The 21,570-nt window shown below is 41.8% G+C and overlaps 1 protein-coding gene across 3 annotated transcripts in view; it reads left to right on the top strand.

The window, feature by feature from the left end:
• The window catches only part of MYO5A (myosin VA), a 188,358-nt gene that overhangs the window by 101,094 nt on the left and 65,694 nt on the right, over positions 1-21,570 (top strand). For all 3 annotated transcript variants that reach the window (XM_090029364.1, XM_090029362.1, XM_090029363.1), the window contains exons 5-11: positions 999-1,155; positions 12,182-12,325; positions 14,938-15,019; positions 16,508-16,615; positions 17,140-17,246; positions 19,235-19,500; positions 20,031-20,112. In XM_090029364.1, coding sequence (XP_089885490.1) covers positions 999-1,155; positions 12,182-12,325; positions 14,938-15,019; positions 16,508-16,615; positions 17,140-17,246; positions 19,235-19,500; positions 20,031-20,112 — 946 coding nt within the window. The remainder of the gene's footprint in view (positions 1-998; positions 1,156-12,181; positions 12,326-14,937; positions 15,020-16,507; positions 16,616-17,139; positions 17,247-19,234; positions 19,501-20,030; positions 20,113-21,570) is intronic.

Below are 21,570 nucleotides of genomic sequence, written 5' to 3'. Positions count from 1 at the left end.
ATCCATCCACCTGGGCATTCATTTATAAATACTGCACAGGAAATGTATCATGTCCTGAGAATTCAGTTTGGGGGCTTTGGAGTAAATGACTTGTGAGTTCTAATGCCAGTTCTGTGGGTGGTTCTCTGTACATCCTTCATCAAATATTTTATCTTTTCTTTCTCAGTCTTCTGGTATTTGGAATAAAGATAATAGTTACTTACCCTGAAAGGTATACGCTTTAGTTTCTCTATTGCTTTGGAAATATAAAACATTGTATAAGCTCCATATATTTTGCATATTTTTTAATGTTTTAAAGGTTTTACATCTTTTTAGCAAGTGAAATTGTCAAATGGTCAGTTTGCAAAGCTCCAGAAACCAGGGGGTGGACAGTGCCAACTTGAGGAGAGGAAGAACTGTTTTAGTAGCAAGTGGACCATTTTAACAAAAGTGAGAAGGAATTGCAAAGGGACCCCTGGTTCCAGAGCTGCTATTAAATAATCAAGTAAGACCTTTCAATTAACAAATTCAAAGAAAGTCTTATAAGAAGCCTTGTCTACTGTTTACATCAAAAGAGTGGGTATTAGAACACCTGTTTTCTGGTTCTGGTTCTGTCACTGATTTTCATGTCTGTAAAATGAAAATACTAATAATTACTAGTAATTTAGTAAAACACCAGGAGATTCTGGCATGAAAAAGCTACATAGGTACAAATTATTATTGAAATAACAGGATGAAATCCCAATTAATATGCCATAGGGTCAAGTTCTTTAAAGGCAATGTAATGACAGGGCAGACTGTAACAGCAGTGCCAGTTCTAAATTACTATTCTGGCCATACACAGAGCCAATTAGCCCTCCAAAAAGACTAGATTACTAATATCTTTTTTTTTTTTACCTGATGCATGTATAATATATATACCATTACCATCTGTAATGAGGGCTGTTGCTAGGTTGGATGCACAAGAAAAAGTATTTTTTTAGAGAACAGCTGCTAATTAACATGTCTCTGCGTTTCAGAGATGAACGGAATCAGTCAATCATTGTAAGTGGAGAATCTGGAGCAGGAAAGACAGTCTCTGCTAAGTATGCCATGAGATATTTTGCCACTGTGAGTGGTTCTGCGAGTGAAGCTAATGTTGAGGAGAAAGTGCTAGCTTCCAACCCCATCATGGAGGTAAGAGATGTACCCAGTCTTTACTCGTTGGGGTCATTATTCTGTGGACTAACTCAAATATTCAGCAAACAGAAAGGTTTTTTCCAGAGGCAGTCAAACTGGACTGAAGATAAAGTTTACAAAGATTAGCACAATGTCATTTATTATGGGAATTTGTATTTTCCAGAGAGTCTTCTAAGTTATCTTCCTGCAGTATTCATTGGTAGATAAAGAAAAGAGAGTATGTGAAAAATTAAGTAAATTAAAAAAAAAATCATTTCAATTCAATTCTAAGCAAAAATTGTTTTAAAATCTATTAAGACTTATAAGAGTGGTTGTCCAATGAGTAAGTAATAGAATGGGTGTATTTGTAAAATCTACAGAAGGCTAAAACTTCTGTTTTTATTTGTAGAAATTTGAATGAGACACTAGAAAGGTAACAAAGTATAGTTTCAGGGGAATCATTAGCTTGCATATGAAATGTTCAGTTTTATGAGCTGTATCTTACTGGGAGGACGAAGTGAAAATATGCTTAAAGTATAAGAAGTTGATTCTTGCAACCAAGTAATATATTGCTTATGAAAAAGCCAAGAAAATTCTTTCTGCAGTAATTAATTTCACGATAACTTTTCAATTTCCTGGACAATCTGAAGCATCACACTATTAACTTGCTAGGTTACATTTGAATTCCATATTCTTTTGGGCTAGAGGTAAGACTGTTGCTGATAAATTTAAAGAAAAACAAGTAATTTCCCTATTGCTGCAGAATCATTTTTCTGCACACAGATGAAGAGGACACTTGGAAATCCAGATGTCATCCTTTCCTTTCTCATATCCTTATGTGAGGGTATTTAGCAGAATTCACAAATTCATTTGAATCTGACATGGCCACACTGTGAGTGCTTCTGCTATGGCTTTGAACTCTCAACCTCTGGGCTTCCAGTGTCTATGCCATTGGAGCAGGGTTATCCAGATCTCATAGAATCATAGAAAATGAGAGTTTAAAGGGATCTGAGTAGGTCGTATAGTCCAACCCCATGCTCAAAAGCTGGACCGTCCCCAACTATATCACCCCAGCCAGACTTTTGTCTAGCCAGATCTTAAAAACCTCCAAGGAAGGAGATTCCACAACCTCTCTGGGTAATCTGTTCCAGTGCTTCACTACCCTCCTTGTGCAAGGGTTTTTCCTAATATCGAGCCTAAACTTCCCTTGCTGCAACTTGAGACCATTGCTTCTTATTCTATCATCCACCTCCACTGAGAACAGTTTTTAGCTTACCGGCTCCCAATCTTTGTTATGGGTACCACCAGTGGTACACAGACAACCTATCAGTGATATGCATTAACAGATTTATTATAATTACTTTATATGACGAAAATTTGCTGGTGGTACTTAAGGTTGTATTGTTTTAAATTGGTTGTGAGCAATCTGTCAGAGTTTTGGAACCGCTGCTCCATCCTCTTTGTAACCAGCCTTCACGTAGTTGAAGGTTGCTGTTAAATCACCCCTCAGTCTCTAGACTAAATAAGTCGAGTTCCCTCAGTCTCCTCATAAGTCATATGCCCTAGACAATCTAACCATTTTCTCTGTCCTCAACAGTACTCTCTCCAATTCGTTGACGTCCTTTTTGTAGTGGGGGGCCCAAAACTGAACACAGTACTCCAGATGTGGCCTCACCAATGCCAAACAGAGGGACAGAATCCCCTGATGTGCTGGCAATACTCCTACTAATGTAGCCCAGGAGGCTGTTAGCCTTCTTGGCAACAAGGGCATACTGGTGGCTTGTATCCAGCTCATTGTCCACTGTAACCCCCCAGGTCCTTTTCTGCAGGGCTGCTTAGCTAGTCAGTTCTCAGCCTATACTGTTGCATGGGATTGTTTCATCCTAAGTGCAGGACTTTGCATTTGTCTGTATTGAACCTCATGAGATTTCTTTTGGCCCATCCTCCAATATGTCGAGGTCTTTCTGAATACTAGCCCTACCCTTCAGCATATCTACTCTTCCCTCTCAGCTTGGTGTCATCTGCAAACTTGCTGAGGGTGCACTTCTCCATCTTTCATGTCCCTGATGAAGATATTGGACAAAACCAGTCCCAGGACTGATCCCTGGGGTACTCTACTTGATACTGGCTGCCAACTAGACATTGAGCCATTGACTAGTACCCTCTGAGCCCAACAATCCATTCCGTTTTCTATCCATCTTACAGTCCACTCATACTATACCTACACTTCGTTAGCTTGCTTGCGAGAAAGTTGTCAGAGACTGTATCAAAAGCCTTGCTAAAGTCAAGGTATATCATGTCCACTGCTCTCCCTGCATCCAGAGAGTCAGTCATCTCATCATAAAAGGCAGTCAGGTTAGTCAGGCATGACTTGCCCTTGGTGAATCCGTGGTGACCATACCTAATCACTTTTTAGTCTCCTCCAAGTGCTTAGAAATGAATTCCTTGAGGACCTACTTCATGATTTTTCCAGGGACTGAGGTGAGGTGGACTAGTCTGTAGTTCCCTGGATATCCTCCATTTTCCCTTTTTTAAAGATGAGCACTATATTTGTTCTTTTCCAGTCATCCGGGACTATGCCCTACCGCCACAAGTTTTCAAAAATAATGGCCAGAGGCTCTGCAATCACATCTCATGACTCAGTGAAAACAGTTATTATTTATCATTCTCATATTTATGACCATTTAGCTATTTCTCACTTACCAGCATTTCCTGTAGCTTCAAACTGTAGCAGAGATGTTGGTTGGTTAAGGAACTGTAATGAGCCTTTATTCACAATAGAAAAACTGTGTATTGGGGGAATTCTTTAAGAGAAATGGTTCTGTGCTGAAAACAATTTTATTTGACCTAAGAAACAAGTTCACTGCTTTATGATTTGGTTGATATTGAGGTTTTGTGTACAGTAGAGGTACTGGTGGATATTAACAAGTGGTAAGAGAGGCAGCATCTTTTCAAGGTAATACGATTCATCACAGGCATGCATTTTAAAGATAGTGAATTTTATGAAATTCTGCAACTCGGTTGCAAATGCTGCCAGGTTTTACTTTCCAGTATTTTTAAACTCTGTTTTATTCCTTCTTTCCTCCTTGCTCAAGCACTTCTTGACACCCAAAAAGCACAGATGGCGCTATAACTGCCCTAGCACAACTGTGACACATGTGGTTTTGATGTGTTCTCTCATAAGGTAATTCTGCCTGGTTTGCAGTGCTGTGTGGCATTTCAAAACAAGGTTGTGTGGTGCACTACTCCCAGAGATAAACACTGCATATTATTCCAAAAAGATTGCTGTTCTTATATCGGCTTCCTTAAAGAACACAGATTCACTCTTGGAGTTTTAAAATCAGCTGTAGCTGAGTCACTCACTAAGAGAGATGTTGAGATGCATTTTTAAATAAAATGGCAAGGAATTAGGCCAGACTTGATCATCATGGGGGGATGAGAATTATTTTGGCCGTCTTCATGCCTCCGATGCATGTGTTTGCTCGCGCCGTATTGACAGCTTTACATCAAAGGGTCACGCTACCGGCAGACCCAATCCAGGGCCAGCCCAGTACCGTTTGAATAGGTCTCCTGTGTTTGGGGGCCCTGGAAGCCACAACTGCCACAGGAAAAAAAAAAAAAAAAAGAAAAAGTTTCTAGAGGGGCTGCACTTCTGTTGGTAGCCTAGCAGTAGAAGTATGTTTGGAGAGCAGGCAAAGAGCCAGGGCCAGGGGGAAATCAAATACCTCATCTCACTGCAAGAACGGCAGTGAGCGATAAAAAGGTAATGATTTATTTGAAATGACTAGTCCCCCCATCTTTTGCTACTGCCCTCCATGGTCTACAAACCACTCGGGGAACTAACAAGTGGTACCAGTGCTGAGATACCTTCTGTGGTATTATACAGAATGCTTGTACCTTCTGTATAGATGCTTTATTTTTTGCCCGGTTTATATGATAAATTTGCTAATTGATCTCACGTTCACGGGAGCTGTTTAGTTGAAGTCCAGCTCATAAACCAAAATATTCTGTGAAAAAAATAAGGTAAAGGGGAAAAAAAAAGCCACTAATTATGTGATTTAATTTCCAAAACAAAGACATTTTAAAATGAATGAGGACTAGAAATGTGACTATCTTTAACTGAGACATCTAAAAATAAAAATTATAGTGGTTTATATTCCCTTTGCTAACATGAAAGGACAGTGAACCTCCTTGAGCCAGTGCAGACATAAAATTTGAACAAGTTTTGAAATGGTTATAATTGGGTGGAGGTTCTCCTTGATTTCAAGCATCTGATGAGTTTTTTTAATCGACCATTCCATAGCTGAAAATATTTATTAAGAAATCTGAAACTGTGCTTCAGTATGTTGTAGAGCAGCAAAAATAACATTTTGAACTCTGCAGTTGCAGAATCAACAGAAGTCCATATTAATTTGTGTAAACTAGGAAGAATATAATTTATGATTTTATGGTTAATTTGGAGCAGGAAAGAGAACCTACATGGAAAAAAACAGTCAGAAACAGAATGCGATTTTATTTTTCAAACTTCAAAATGGACATACTAACCAATGGAGCCTTGGGAGCTGCAACAATTCATGCCAAAATGCTTCTGACACATTTTTTTTTCTTTTATTTACCAAGTACTTCCTAATATCAGAGGATTAATTAAGTACTGAATGGTGCTACTGACTTTTAAAATGCTTATTATTTTGTAATCAATAGCTTCTGTGAGTATGTAATTATTGATGTCTTACAAGGTATATTTTATACTCTGACACACTTCTGAAGGAATGGTTGTCATGTTCTTTGTTTCTAGTACTCATTACTTACTTTATTAGTACACCATCATGTTTACAGTGCCAGTGGCTTAAAAACGTAATTTACAAAATATTTTAAATTGCAGATTTTATGCATCTAAACCTTGAGGCTTGAGCATACATGAGAAGGAATTAATTTTCTCAGGAATAAGTCAGAACAGCAATTGTTGCTTTTTTAAACGTACCATCACACAGCTATTCACAATGCAGCAGTGCATGTTTAAAAGCAGTGGATGCCTGTACGCAAGTGTGGAGTGTGTTGGAACAGACTCATTAATTGAACCTGTTCAAGCATGTTAATTAAAATTAAGGGCCCTCACCACCATTTTGAAGTGTGGAGACATGGATGGATACACAAGACGCTGTGGTGTTTTAGTTAGAGCGGCTCTTGGAGCTGCTCTAATTAAAGCACGTGCCAGCTACCCCTGCCCCCAGAGCATGTGTAGAAGTGCCCAGTGGTTTTAACTATTTAGAGACCTATGTGGCATTCAGAGCTAAATTGTTAGAAATGCAGAAGTACACAATCTACTCATGTAATCTTTGCCTCTATTTATACATGCTACTGCTGCAGCTTCATGCCCCTTTGCAAGGCTCTGGCTCCTATATACTAATCAGCACCCCTGCCAGTGCTGAGCAAGTACTGGTCTTTGCTTGCACAGTTGAAAAATCTGAATATATGGATATTTAATAATTGTCATTTGGTCAGCGTTATCTTTCTTGTTTTTATTTCAGTACAAAGTGTCTACAGAGTGGCTACATGAACCAGAAAAGTAGGCCATACCCCCAACTTTACATTCCATAGTTATGATGTACTTTAGTATGGTTCTGCACTTGATACAATTGGCTATTTTATATATTAGATGCTGTAGAATATGATAGAAAAGCAATCTGCTTTATCAGAACTAAATAACTCTTTATGCTGTTCCTATGTAGCCTTTGTAGGTATCCTTAGTAATTCCTAGATGTCAACTGCTGAATAATGAGCATTGTACTAGCTTCTTGCAGGAAAGAAAGCGCTTTGTTCTGCATCCCTGCATTATGCATTGTGTATCTATATCTCACATTGTGCGTCTCAACAGTTCTGCTGACAATTTTTCTCTAGTTTGTATATCAGTGAAGATTGTTAATTGTAAATCAGTAAGGTGGTGATAACAAGTCAGGGATGAAACCAAACTACTCTAGGCCCAGAGGCACCAATTAACCTCATGTATTCTTTACTTTAGAGTTGCATTCACAAAAATGCCATCCATGACCAGAGTGTCCCTCCTTTTCCTCCATTTTCTTTTGATAAGCTTGTGGTATGATATAAGAACTTCAGAGGGGCATCACAGATCCAAGCTACATTTCTTCCTGGCCCATTCCTGTACAAGTTATAGGTAGCCAGCAGCAAATGACTTTCTGCCTTGCCACCAGATCTTAACTCCATCTCCACTGGGTGGGACACACCTCTGACTACTGGTTTCAGTTCCTAAACAGCATACCTTAAACTCTCTCCTAGTGAAAACTGCCTGATTTTTTTTTTTTAAATGTTTTTATAGAATCATAGAAAATTAGGGTTGGAAGGGACCTCAGGACGTTATGTAGTCCAACCCCCTGCTCAAAGCAGGACCCAACCCAACGAGATCATCCCAGCTAAAGCTTTGTCTAGCTGGGCGTTAAAAACCTCCAAGGATGGAGATTCCACCGCCTCTCTAGGTTACCTGTTCCAGTGCTTTATTACCCTCCTAGTTAGAAAATTCTTCCCAATATCTACCTTGCTGCAACTTGAGACCGTTGCTCCTTGCTCGGTCATCTGCTGCCACTGGGAACACTAGCTCCATCTTCTCTGGAACCCCGCCCTTCAGGTAGTTGAAGGCTGTTATTAGACCCCCTCTCAGCCTTCTCACCTCTAGACTAAACAGGCCCAGTTCCCTCAGCCTGTCCTCATAGGACAGGTGCCCCAGCCCCCTCACCATTTTTGTTGCACTCCACTGGACTCTCTCCAATTTGTCCACATCCCTTCTGTAGTAGGGTGCCGAAAACTGAATGCGGTACTCCAGGGGTAGCCTCACCAGTGCTGAACTGAGGGGAATAATCACTTCCCTGGACCAACTGGCAACACACCTACCAATGCAGCCCAGTATGCTGTTAGCTTTCTTGGCAACAAGGGCACACTGTTAGCTCACATTCAGTTTATTGTCCACTGTACCCCCCAGGTCCTTTTCTTCAGAGCTGCTGTCCAGCCAGTCAGCCCCCAGCCTGTACTGGTACATGAGATTGTTCCTTCCCAAGTGCAGGACTTTGCACTTGCCCTTGTTGGAACCTCATGAGCAGGGATCTGGGTTTTCCGTTTTCCATGGAAAAACAGAGAAACATGGATATTCCCTTTTAGAAGATAAACCCATGGATTTCTCCATTTTACAAAGAGCTCTGGAGGATGGTTGAGTTCCAGCCTACAAGAGCTTTTTGCAAAAGAGGTGGGGAAACCCTCAACCCTGCCCGAAGGGGAAGGGCTGGGCCCAACACTCACGGTTGCTGGAGGCTGCTGCAGGCTCACTCTTCTTGCTGGAGGTAAGTGGAGCTTGGGGGTTGCGGAGCAGGGCTGGTGGGAAAGCTGACATGCGGCTGAGGGAGTGGGGAGGTTTGCAGCCTGCTGGATGCTCCAAACTGGGAGGGGGTTTATAGCCTCCCTGCTTCCGGCCGGAGTACTCGGCCAGCTACAAACCCTGCATCCCAGCAGGAGTGACCGGCTGGGGAGTACCCAAGCTGTGTGGGGGCTGAGGGAGTGGGAAGGTTTGCAGCCGGCTGGACACTCTGGTTTGCAGGTGGCCAGGAGCGGTGGGGGTTTGCAGCCAGTCGAGCACTCCGTCCGGGAGCGGGCAGGCTGCAAACCCTCCTGGCCAGAGTGCCCAGCTGGCTGCAAACCTCCCCGTTCCCTCAGTCCCCAGCCAGCTTGGGTGCTCTCTGGCCAGGAACGGGGGTTTGCAGCTGGCCAGGCACTCCAGCCAAGAGTGGGGACACTGCAAACTCCACCTCCCCCAGCCAGAGTGCCTGGCCAGTTGCAAACCCTGGGTCACAAACACTGTGCTTTCTGCCCTGCTGCCATCCACCAGGTTCTCTGGAGCGCAGTGTGTGCGACTGGTGCGGCAGGGCACAGCAAGGCCATCCACAAAACCTGCCTGCTGCTGTAAGTTCCATGCTGCCCTGGCCACACTTCCTCTGTGTGCACAGGGGCAGTGCACACCTGCCTTGTGTCTATCCCCCACACAGATCTCAGGGGCACTCATTCCCCCATCGCCTGGGACTGTACACTGCCACTGGGAGCCAGCCCCATCCGAGCCTGCTGCAGGCAGGCAACGGGGGGGGATCTTGGTTGTGCTCCTGCTGTAGCAGCAACTACCTCTGTTGGGGGCAGGGGCATGTGGACCTGGGTCCCTGGCCACATAGCCCTGGCAGCTGGGGGCCTCCTCTGGCAGGGTTGGTGTGCTGGGGGTGAGGGGTGCCAGCAAGGCTGTGGGGGCTGGAGGTTGGGAGTGAGGGGCACCAGCAAGGCTGTCGGGAACATTTAATTTAAACTATGGATTTTGGGATTTTTATCAGAGAATTTGTGGGGGGTTTTATCATGGAAAACCAGGTTCCCTGCTCATGAGATTTCTTTTGGCCCAATCTTCCAATTTGTCTAGGTCACTCTGTATCCTAGCCCTACCCTCCAGTGTATCTGCTACTCCCTCCCAGCTTGATGTCATCTGCAAATTTGCTGAGAGTGTAGCATATGTCATCCTCCAGGTTGTTGGTGAAGACACTGAACAAAACAGGCCCCAGGACTGACCCCTGGGGCACTCCATTTGATACCAGCTGCCAGCTAGACATCAAGCCATTGATTATTACCAGGGATCCTTGTTTTCCCTGATTTAAAAAAAAAAAATCACAAATTCTTTGATTTAAAAAAAATTGCAAATTTTCTGGTAAATCCCCAAATTTCATGATTAAAATGAAAGCCCCTCCCCTCCCCATGGCCCCCCTGGGCCTGCTGGTGCTCCTCACTCCCCTCTCCCTCACCTCTCCCACCCCACAGCTCCCCCATTATCAACTTACTGCTTCACCATAAAAAAGAATTCAATACATTTTGGAAATGAAATGCTTTCCCATCATAATCATCTGAGAGTGTCTTAAACTTGTAATCCAAACACGAAGGGTCATAAAGAGGTTTCTTTGTTATACTGTGCTTCAGGGTAGATGCCAGATAATACTACTCCTGTCTGCCTTTATTTGGCCTTTCTGAAAAATAAGGGCTAACTAACTTACCTGATCTTAATATTCATCTGTGCAATATTGTTTGTGTGTGACTACTATTTTATTAGAAGCAACTGCTAAAGTTTAATATTACAGAGCAGTTTGTACAAACCTAGTTTTTCCATGTGCTTCTGACCATCTGAAAATATGGGATACTTTTACATGCATGCAGACATCTATATGCATACGTTTATTTGTAGAGCAACAGGCTTCTAGTGTATGCACGCACACACACACAGGCAACAGCAACTGTGACTTAGGAGTATATTTCTAGCAAAATGACAATATACGGTGAGCTAAGGCTTTTTCTGGAGGTAATGACTGATGAGTGAAATTCCAGCTTTAAAACCAGGGATTCAGTCCTATGAACCTTTTCATGTTAATGCTTATTTGTACAAATTGCCAGGAAACAAGAGTCTTTGCTGAGAAGAGTAATAATTGAGTGTTTACAAAGATTCCCAAAATGTTCTGCACTATTCAGGAAATGGTGCATTTATTTTATTATGCCATTGGTACTTTGGAGGATTGTCTTATATGTATTTATGTATCATAAACAAGAATGTAGAACCTTTTCTTATTTCTTCTGTATGTATCCACAGAGTGCATCCTATGCACAAGTTGTGTGCTTCTGTCACATGCAGGTTCTTGTGGTTAACATGTCATCCCAAAACTGATAAACAAGGACAGTGTTTTAAATTATAATCTATACTAAATATTACTGAGATAACCTGGTGAGAGATCTGGGAAACGGTCAACATTGGGGCCATAGAAAAATATCCCTAAAATTGTAGAGTTTGAGTTGCTAGACTCAAGACACTATTGAAACAGGAACATCTTCAAAGTTTTAATAAAGTAGTTAAAAAAGAAACTTCATAAAGTTAGGCTGATACCCTTAGTCAGTGGATATTAGCTTCTAGACCAGCTATTTTTCAACAAAGGTGCCTTGAGATCCTTTCAGGGATGCCTCAGGGTGCCACTCAGGCTAAGTGCAGACAGTCAAAAAGCCCAAGGTGAAATAGATTCAGTTTTCCAGGTTCCTCTAAACCATGTAGACTGGATGATAATGAACTGAATTGACGTTCACTTTTCAGTTGGGAAAGGCAGCCAGATGGCTGTATTGACCCAGGCCAGAAGCTGGGGAGGTGCTAGAGCACACCTCCTGCTTGCTGGCCATTGCAAGCCCACTGCAGCAGGGCTATCCCTGATTGGCTACCCAGCACCTGCCCCCAACCCCTGCTGTCATCCCTTGCAGGGGGTTGAAGAGCTCCCCATCTAGGTGCTGGCCCATGTGCGGGGGAGCTAGGGGAGTTTTCCTGGCCTGGACCAGGGTCCACTGAGCCCTAGTCTGCCCCTGCTTGGGGGAGCAGAGGGGGTTCCCTCTCCCCCTTTCCCACACACCCAGCTGAGTTGTGGCCCAGGCTTACTCCTGCAGGTGGCATGGGGGAGTAGTCCCCTGGACCAGGTGACAGTCTGTGCAGCCAGGTGTGGGAGTATGAGGGAGTCCTTGCCCTGGGGTCCCCCACACATGGTCTGGGGGACTGCTTCCCCCTCCCACCTGTGACTGGTTGGCTCAGCCTCTGCCACACAGGGAAGAGGGAGAAGGAGGAGGAGGGGATTTCCCTCTGCTCACTAGGACAGGATAGCCTTGGGCTGGGGGGAAACCCCTCTGCCCCTACCAGGCAGAGGCTTTCCCATATGGGCAGATACCTGGCTGTTAAGGGTTGGGGGACTAGGCACCAGCTGAGGGCCTGCTTCTTTCTCCTGCCTGGGGCAGAGCAGCAGCTGCTTGGCAGTGAAGGAGTGTGGGGGGGTGGGGGTCAGAAGGAGTTCTCCTTGGTTCTGCGCAGCAGGGCAGACCAAAACTTGTTCTGGAACAAAGCTTGTTCATGTGGGTTAATATTTGCATGCCATACCGAAAAATAAATAGATAAGATAATTTCTAAGAGCTGTTTAATCTTTGTATATTTTTCCCATAGTCCATTGGAAATGCCAAAACCACAAGGAATGACAACAGCAGTCGCTTTGGGAAATACATTGAGATTGGTTTCGATAAGAGGTATCGAATCATTGGTGCTAACATGAGAACTTACCTCTTAGAAAAATCAAGAGTGGTATTTCAGGTAATGCTGATACAATCTGTTTATTGTGTGTTACATGATTATAATGAAAATCTTACTGCCAACTAATGCTAGGTACCTCTTATGACTAAGAGGTTACTAGGATCTTGTAGGTGTAATACACACCCAGACAGGATAGAAACAAAGTCAGCTTGTAAGCATATTAAACATTTATGCTTGCAAAATCTACATTTTGTTTACTGACAGTAAGAATATGGTGTATATCTAAGGATTAAACGCCTTCAGCAAAATAGTGTATGTAACTCTGCTATGAGTGGATTTAGGATTTAAAAAGCAGGAGGGGAAAGCTTATGGTGCTTTGTCAAATATAACACAACATATATTTTTCTCCAGTTGAAATGAAACTAGAAGACATACTAGTCAGCTAGGGGCACAGGGCTGTATTAGTCAGTTTAAGATTGAAATAAAAACATAACCTTACTGGAATGTGTGTTAATGTGCTATATCATATATTGGAGGTTTTCAACCTTTTTGGGTCAGTGTACTCCCAGTGGCCGGTGGAGAAGACGGGAAACCCCTGGTGGCCAGACGAGCAGGTGTCCCCCAGCAGCTAGTTGATGAGTTGGAGGGGGTCCCCTGCAGCCGATCAGTGACAGTGGCAGTGCCCACTGCCAAGTACCCCCTGAGGCCAACCCGGGTACCCCCAGGAGTACGCATACCCCCAATTGAAAACCCCTGTCATATGTTATGCATAAAAAACCACAACAAACTAGGCAAAAATAATCAAAATATGTTGTTTCATTGGTCCTGTAGTCATTAGGATTAAATGTACATCTTCTTTTTCAATTCATAAAACAAAATCTAGCCTTGACAGTGCATCCAATGCTTCACTGAACATTATTTTCTCACCTGAGTTAAGGTTTCCACACCTGATTTAATGGCCTTGATTTAATGGATTTGATGGCTTGCATCTCCCAGTGCATCTCAAACAAGGTCCAAGATGTCATTCTTCCACTTTACTCAGCCTTAGTGAGGCTGCAGCTGGAGTACTGCCTCCAGTTCTGGGCTCCACACTTTAAAAAGGGCATGGAAAAGCTCAAGAGAGTCCGGAAGAAAGCCACCCACACGATCAGAGCAGGCCTTAAGAGGAGAGACTGAGAGGCACAGGACTCTTAGGCTTAGAAAAATGTAGGCTCAGAGGGGACTTTGTGGCAGCCTGTAAGTATTTCAGGGGTGTACATCAGAATCCAGGAGAATGTCTGTCTGTTCACCAGGGCTTCCCTGGGGAAGACAAGATCCAATGGCCACAAACTGCTGGAAGCCTGTTTTAGACTGGATGCAAGGAAAAACTTTACTGTCCAAGACTCCAGAGTCTGGAATAGATTCCCCACCAAAAGTGGTGCAAGCACCTACTCTGGGCACATTCATGTTGTGTTGGGATGCTTATCTTGCTGGGGTCATCAGACCCCAGGTGACTTTCTGCCTTTAGGGCAAGGGCTGGACCTGATGATCTCATGAGGTCCCTTTCAGCCCTAATGTCTATGAAATCTATGAATGTTTTTAACTAGTTAAAGAGTTTGCACAGCTATGAAATAGAAGCTACATTATTAGGAGCAGCTAACAGGCGGCAGAATCACGAAAGTACAGCTTGATTAGTGGAGCATCATCATTAAAAAAGGTCATTAACACCTATGGTATGAAGAGGTCAGAAGGAATCAGGTAGATGATAATGAGCCATGAACTCAGTTGATGCCTTCACTGCTGCCTCTATAGCAATGCTGCTGCCATTGCTAGGCAGTTGATTTTGAACTAGATGGACCAGGAAGCAAAGGGGAACTCTGTCATGATGCCTGTGAATCATTTCTGTTTGGCATTGTTTAAGCAAATGACAATCCATGATTTATTCTGTTGAACATTTTTTGTTTTGTTTTTTGTTTTTTTACCTGATCCTCCCAATTTGTTCCTACTCCTTTCATCTGTTTTTATCCATCTGTCTGTCATGGAGACTGAAACCCCTGGACATTGTTGTCTCTCTTGTATTTCTGTCTACCATCTATTACAATGGGGTCCTAATCCTTGACTAGGATTCCTAGACGCATAATACAAATAATAAATAATACCCTATAATAGGCATTGTTTTGGGCTATTATGGAGAAAACCGTAGCATTTTCTAATTAGTGGATGTATAGAGGCCTATTAAACCTAAGGTTTTTTTGGAGAGGTTTGTTGTTTGAAGTTTTATGGTTCTGAGTGTTTATGTTTATAATAGTGGTGTTGACCCAAAGATTTAGACTGCATGACTGCATCTCTCTAATATTAATATCTGTTGTTTTAAAAGTGTCAAAAGTCATATAATGTTTCAGTAGTCCCTTCACTAGAATCCTGCAACTGAGGCATTGTTACTTATTTTATCAACTGTAAACTTTAAGTAAGACCATTTTAAACACTGACAATATTGTGTGCTAATTTTAAAATTTTTCTGTGTATGTATTGTTTAAGGAAATTGTTGAAATAGAGAAATTTCAGATGTACTTTTTCATATTCTTTGTGGATTTTTATGTATTGCTACAAAATGTCTTAAACATAGAAGCTTTATTAATAGCTGTCTGGCAGTAGTTAAATTCTGAAATGTAGCTGCTTCTGTTTTCTTAAAGGCAGAAGAAGAGAGAAACTATCATATCTTCTACCAGCTCTGTGCCTCTGCAGCATTATCCGAGTTTAAAACTCTACGATTAGGTATGAAATTCACATCTAGTATGTTTTGCAGTCAGTATGTACAAAGTATTATTTCTAAGCTCTGTGAGTTATAGGTCTAAAAGAAGAAATGCTGGCTTTAAAGTTCTTATTAATCCTGAGCTTTCGAAGTTGTTACAATAAAGTCTACCCAAAAATAGCTAAAATGACAGTTCACAGGCAAGTTATTTCCAAAGAAAAGCAGATTAATTATAGCCTTTGGTACAGTACAGAGATATGTACTAACCTGTAGAATATTTTCCTGGGGCAAGGATGGAGTTCCCCTCATCCGAGTCCTTTGAAACTCACCTACTAGAGACACAGGCCTGTAACTTGTCAAGTCCATACTTGTGCTGGGTGAAGGATGGTTTGAGCCAGTGCTGTTCAGTCTTTTGGCTCCATGGACCCAATGACTGGCATGGGGCTGGATTGGACCCTGAGAACCAGGATCAAGTGTTTGCACCTGGATTGGGCCCTGCATGGCCTCAGCTGGCCCCTTCATGCCAGAATCAGGCCCTTGGGCCCCACTCACTCCTGCATGCTAGCATTGGGCTCTAGGACCCTGTCCTGTGTCCTGGGATTGGGGCCCCACTCTGCCTTCACCTGGCCCTGCCTGCTGGGATTGGACCCTGCACAGTTTCTGTCTGACCCCATGTTCTGGGATCACGGTCCTGCTCGCTGGAATTGGGGCCCTATGGTAGTCCTGTTTGCTGGGATCGGGGCCCTGTGCCGCCTCCATCTGGCCCTGTGCAGTGGGATCAGGGCCTATGCCTGATCTGGTGCACAGGACCACAGAGCGTGGGGCTCCCCAGGGACTCAAATGTCATGGCAGTGGGGACTGGATATGGTGTGTGGATTAGGGGTTGAGCTCTCCTGGTCTAAGCTATCTAATAAGTCCTTTTTCTGTAGCTCCCTCTACATAGAGAATTCTGATGTTTCTCATATCAGTGTGAGTTTCCTGGGCAGGCTGTACAATGTATAGTATCCTCTCTCACTTGTTTCTAGTGTTTTACCAGTAACTAATAAAGATTTCACAATTTATGGGCAAGTATGAGGACTGCCTTTGCTATGTCACACCATTTTGGTTTTGGTTTCCATAGAAAGCACAGGCTTGATAGCTGCTTTGGGGCAGACAGTCCCCTTTCCCATCCTACTGTGCGTTCATGCACAGTTACATCATAGCTCAAAGGAAAGCTGCATGCGGACCGAGAACACTACCTTACGGAGATGTGGTTTGTTACAAAGGACACAGTAAATCTATTGAAGGAATCAAATGGATTTAGAAACATTTAACTGCAATATCAAACCTTCACACAGACCTGCTTTAGTGTAGCCAATATGCTTGGTTCAGAGATTTTAATATACTGAAATATTTCAAATTGTGAGTTCTGCCAATCAGTTTAAGAAGTTCAAGAAGGATCTAACAGTCGCATAGCATGCTATGAATTTCTCCTTTAGAATATGTAAAGGATTTGTTATTCTTTATTGTAGGGAATGCAAATTATTTTCATTATACGAAGCAAGGGGGCAATCCAGTGATTGATGGCATTGATGATGCTAAGGAAATGGTGAACACCAGACAGGCCTGCACTTTGCTAGGTAATTCCTGAAAACAGCCTGCACATAATTCTGCCTTCGGTATCATGGTTTTTATATTTATATTTGTCAGTTTTATTTCATTTATTTTATATTGCATTTTAAACAGGAAGAGATTTGGATAACTTTGGGGATCAAGATACCTGTATTATATTTTTTACAGTATTACACAGGCAGCCATGAAAAAGTATTACTTAAATAGCAATAAATGCTGGAGTCTGATTCTCTGAAAATGCAGTCTAAGCAGAAGCATGGGCAGTTCACTAATGAATTATTAAATATTTTAATAATCCTTCCTTGCAGCTTCTGTCTTGCAGTAAAACAAAGCTGGGCCATGTAATGTTTGCTGGTATGAAAGCCTATGCAAAGTATCAGTGCACAAGAGTGAGATGGGAGGTCATGACAGCAGATTTTATCATGCCTTCTTAAAAATAATTGGGGGTCAGCTGTGAAAAAAAATAATTTTTATCAGCTGTGGCTCTGATTTCTTTACTTCACTCGAATGGTTTTTATTCATCCTGTTTCAGGGATTAGTGATTCCTACCAGATGGGAATTTTCCGAATCCTTGCTGGAATCCTTCATTTGGGCAATGTGGGATTTACATCTCGGGATTCTGACAGCTGCACGATCCCTGTAAGTTGTAGATGGGTTAAATTGCATCATTTATATTGTGATATTTCGGTATTCAGTTTGTTTGCAGAGACTCCCCATCACGCAACAGTATGGAAGTGCAGGCAATTTATTTCTAGATCAGTACCACTTTCCTTCCTTCCTTCCCTTAAACATGAGCCTGGAAACTTACGTTTCCCCTTTCCTCTCTCCAAACTTGAGTAAGCAGTTGCAGTTCTGCCTTGCTGGTCTGCAGTTGCTGTTAGTATTCTCGAGAGGCTAAACTGTTCAGTCTGCACATATGCCAACCTTTCTAATGTTAGGGCATGGTAGCTGAGTTGGCCTACACTGGCACCATATTCTGAATCTAATGAATGATTGCCTTGTATCAGTACTAGTAGGACTGGCATAGAGACTTGCCATTGGAAGCAGGGATAGATGAAGTGTTTAGAGATGGAACTATAGTCAGACTCATTGTATTCCCAAAGTAGTGCTTAAGAATGAAGTTCCATCTCTAAACACTTCATCTATGCCTGCTTCCAATGGCAAGTCTCTATGCCAGTCCTACTAGTACTGATACAAGGCAATCATCCATTAGATTCAGAATATGGTGCCAGTATTGGCCAACTCAGCTACCATGCCCTAACATTAGAAAGGTTGGCGTATGTGCAGACTGAACAGTTTAGCCTCTCGAGAATACTAACAGCAACTGCAGACCAGCAAGGCAAAACTGCAACTGCTATTCAGGCTTGAAGAGAGAGGAAAGGGGAGAAATAAGCTTTCTGCCATGACATGGGGGTACTGGATTTTGCAAATAAAATTTAAGTACCTCTGGAATCTCATGCTGCATGGAATATAATGTGCTTCTGAGATTTCTAAATAGAAGTGAGGGAAAGAGGTGAAGGTATGAGGGTAAGTTACTGGGTCCTCAAAATTCACTTGTCTGCGGGAGAAGAGAAACCTTGTTACTTGTTAGGCAGCTGTTCAAGGACACTTGTTTGGGCAGTGAACCTGAAAACTGTGGCTAAAGGAGTTCTTCATTAATAGGAAAGACCTGTGCTATTATTCTTTGATATATATTGTGAAGGTTTACCATGAGGTATGCTTCTCCTAAAGTCATGGGCAGCAGTTGACTGAGGTGCTGTAATGTGAGCGTGTAACTGCTTCAGAGTGTGGTCATACCAGGCAGTTCTATTTCCAAAATAGAAATCTGACTTTCTCATTTGAACAATTAAATCTGAAAGCTAACTAGCAACTCTTAAGGTTGGTTATCGGACATTTCAAGTTTTTCTCAGGATTTCAGTGGGAAAATACTTTTTGTGGTATTTATGTCTGAGACTAAATTGTTTGGGCCCTTTTTTGCTCTCTACTCATAGTTGACTTTTGGATTGGGTAGCATCACTCTGTTTTAATGTACTGGATTTATTGGTGTGTCTGAATCTCACTTAGCTTAGCACTTTTGCAATTAATACAGCTTCCTGCTGTCTACAGACACACTACCACATCTTTTTAATTCTACCACTTTCTTGTATAATTGAGAGGCAGTCTTAAATACTGAATGCAAATAAAAATTAATACATACCTGATACAGGTTCTCTGACTTCTACTAGGTCAGATCAGAGTTTACAAGAATTGTTTTAAGTCGGCACGTAACTCAAAATAAGTCTTTGACAGCTCATTTTTGTTTGCAAGTGCTGTCTGGGTATCTCCTAAGTTAGCCCAGAACAACATGCAAAGAAAAAGTAGTAAAATACATTTGAAGGTGAGTTATTGTTGTGACTTCAATGACCACACTAATTTAATGAAGTATCTGAATTGGAGAAACATGGAGTTGGGTAATTAGATGCAAAAAGAGCAAGAGAGATGAAGGTGTGGTGTTGTTGTTATGAACTTATGCCTGAAAAATCCTCTTGCATTGCTCAAGCGTTGGACAGGGATAGACCTTCAAACACTGAATGGTTCAATGTGTAATACTTGGATAAATAATTCTAAGTGAATTATTTTTATTTTAGCCCAAACATGAACCCCTCACTATCTTCTGTGACCTCATGGGTGTGGAGTATGAAGAGATGTCTCACTGGCTTTGCCATAGAAAGCTTGCTACTGCCACTGAAACCTACATCAAGCCGATTTCCAAACTTCAGGCTATCAATGCCAGAGATGCCCTTGCCAAACATATCTACGCTAATCTCTTTAACTGGATTGTAAATCATGTGAACAAAGCTCTGCATTCTGCTGTAAAGCAGCATTCTTTCATTGGCGTGTTGGACATTTATGGGTGAGTCTGTGTATCGGGGATACGTGGGGTTATGTAAGTATCTCGTTACAAAGAGCTGGTGTGTAGGTTTGTGAGTGTATTTAGTTTGTATCACTATATAAAGAAAACTACAAAAAAAAAAAAAGCTATTGATGGGTAACTGTGATAAAAAGACATCAGTGAGTTATTTGGTATTTGCTTTAAAAATGTTCCCCAACATAATATCTTCTGGCTTTCATAACAGGATATTAGACTTTAGCAAATTTGCATTTGTTAGCTCCTTACTGTCATATATTGGTTGCCCCTTGTAGTAGCTGCTGTCACACTTTTTTTTGTTCTTGGAAAAGTTGATGATGTGTCCTTTTTCATCTTCAGGCATGTGCTGTAGTTAGGAGAGGAGGAGTCAGGTGCTCTACCATTTGATTGTGGTGTGACCTACTAGATGCCACTGACTGTTCTTTGTAAATTTGATCAGAGCAAATTTAAAATTACAGGGTCATTTATTATTCCTCTACATTATATTAGGAATGTTGAATGATTTTGTTTCGTAGGTTTGAGACATTTGAAATAAACAGCTTTGAACAATTTTGTATAAACTATGCCAATGAAAAACTACAGCAACAGTTCAATATGGTAAGTAGAAAGTTACTTGTACCTGTTCCCTCCACTTGCCATCACCAAAGTCCATTTTCTTAATTGGGTTCCCAGTGTCACAGATAAATTCCTTCAGTATATTATTCCACTGCTTTAGACACAAGCTTGAGGGGAGCAGGGGAGGTCAAATGCATCTAGAAGTAAGATTTTAAAATTCTGATCACAGTAACAAATTATCAGACAAAAGCAGTGCTTTACAGCTAAGATCCTGAGCTGGCTTGTTAATACTAATATACATAAGTGAGTTTGGAGTCAGTCAGATTTATATAAGCTCCACTGAGAACCTCTTCTGTGGCTGCAGACATTCATTGCTAGAAATCTACCACTTACATTTTCCTGTGGTTTGGTGCATGCTGGCAGTGTTTTTTAAGGGTACAGCCACTTCCTAACATAGAGTAACTGTGGTGAGAGGAGCTTTTTCTCTGTTCTTAAGGGAGCACAATTCTAACATGTAACATCCCTCCTGACCTCATCCTCTATGACAATTTATAATTCTGTACCTTACCTAAGTCATGATGAATCAAATTATTTTCACGAGGGAGACTGCTAAAGTTCTGCTGGAATGTTTGACTAGCTTTAAAATACATATAGTTAAATATTTTGGTACAGCAGATTGTTCTGGGGAGCTGAAATTTTGTGCTGCAGGGTGACACCATTTCATGATACTGTGCGCTAAGCCACTAAAATAGAGTTTCATATTTTGTATTGACTGGGTTTTCTATAACAGTCTTCAGGCTTTACCTTCTTATACCTCATGATTAAAAAATGCACTCTATATAACTATACATGATTCAGTTCTGCCATCAGGTATTCACATGTGCTTGCCTTTGAGTGGGAAATGCTTCAGTGTATCCAAGGGCAAAATTGTACTCAAATAGGTGGGGGGGAGGGGAATAAAGTTGAAAAACATCACGGTACCAGAATCAGTCTCCAGTATTACTTGAACTTGATACTCCAGTGGTAAATTGAGCTATATATGTACTACATGCTTGCTAATTCTTTTAAGGTAGAGTGACTGCTTTCACACTTTCTTTTTGCATTTGGATAGCTAATGTATGATTCTTTAGTCAAATTATATTATTCAGTTTCCTATGAGGAATTAACTTACCATGTAATGCAGCTGCTAAGTGATTTAAATGTAGAGTGGCTCCCAGGAGCTGCTTCTGAAGAGTGTCTATTTTTGAAGATACTGTGCAAGCTAATATAATAAAAAAGGATAGACTGCTGTCTTAGTATAGTTCTCTGCTATCCTAGTGACATATGCAGGAGATCTGCAGTGTATGGATAGACTTCAGCATTGAATTAAGAGGGCAGGCAAGGGCAGGTCAGAGTTTATTGAGTTTTGCATCTTTGTTATCCAGGTGCCTCTAAATGTTATCATAAATGTTCATGTGTGTTGCGTTATATTCTACATTTATTTTTTGGAAGTCATAACAG

This window comes from Crocodylus siamensis, chromosome 15 (assembly GCF_052110815.1).
Source record: "Crocodylus siamensis isolate JL-2025a chromosome 15, ASM5211081v1, whole genome shotgun sequence".
NCBI classification, from domain to species: domain Eukaryota; kingdom Metazoa; phylum Chordata; order Crocodylia; family Crocodylidae; genus Crocodylus; species Crocodylus siamensis.
The sequence above is the reverse complement of the archived record's forward strand: the minus strand, read 5'-3'. Positions and strand labels throughout refer to the sequence as shown.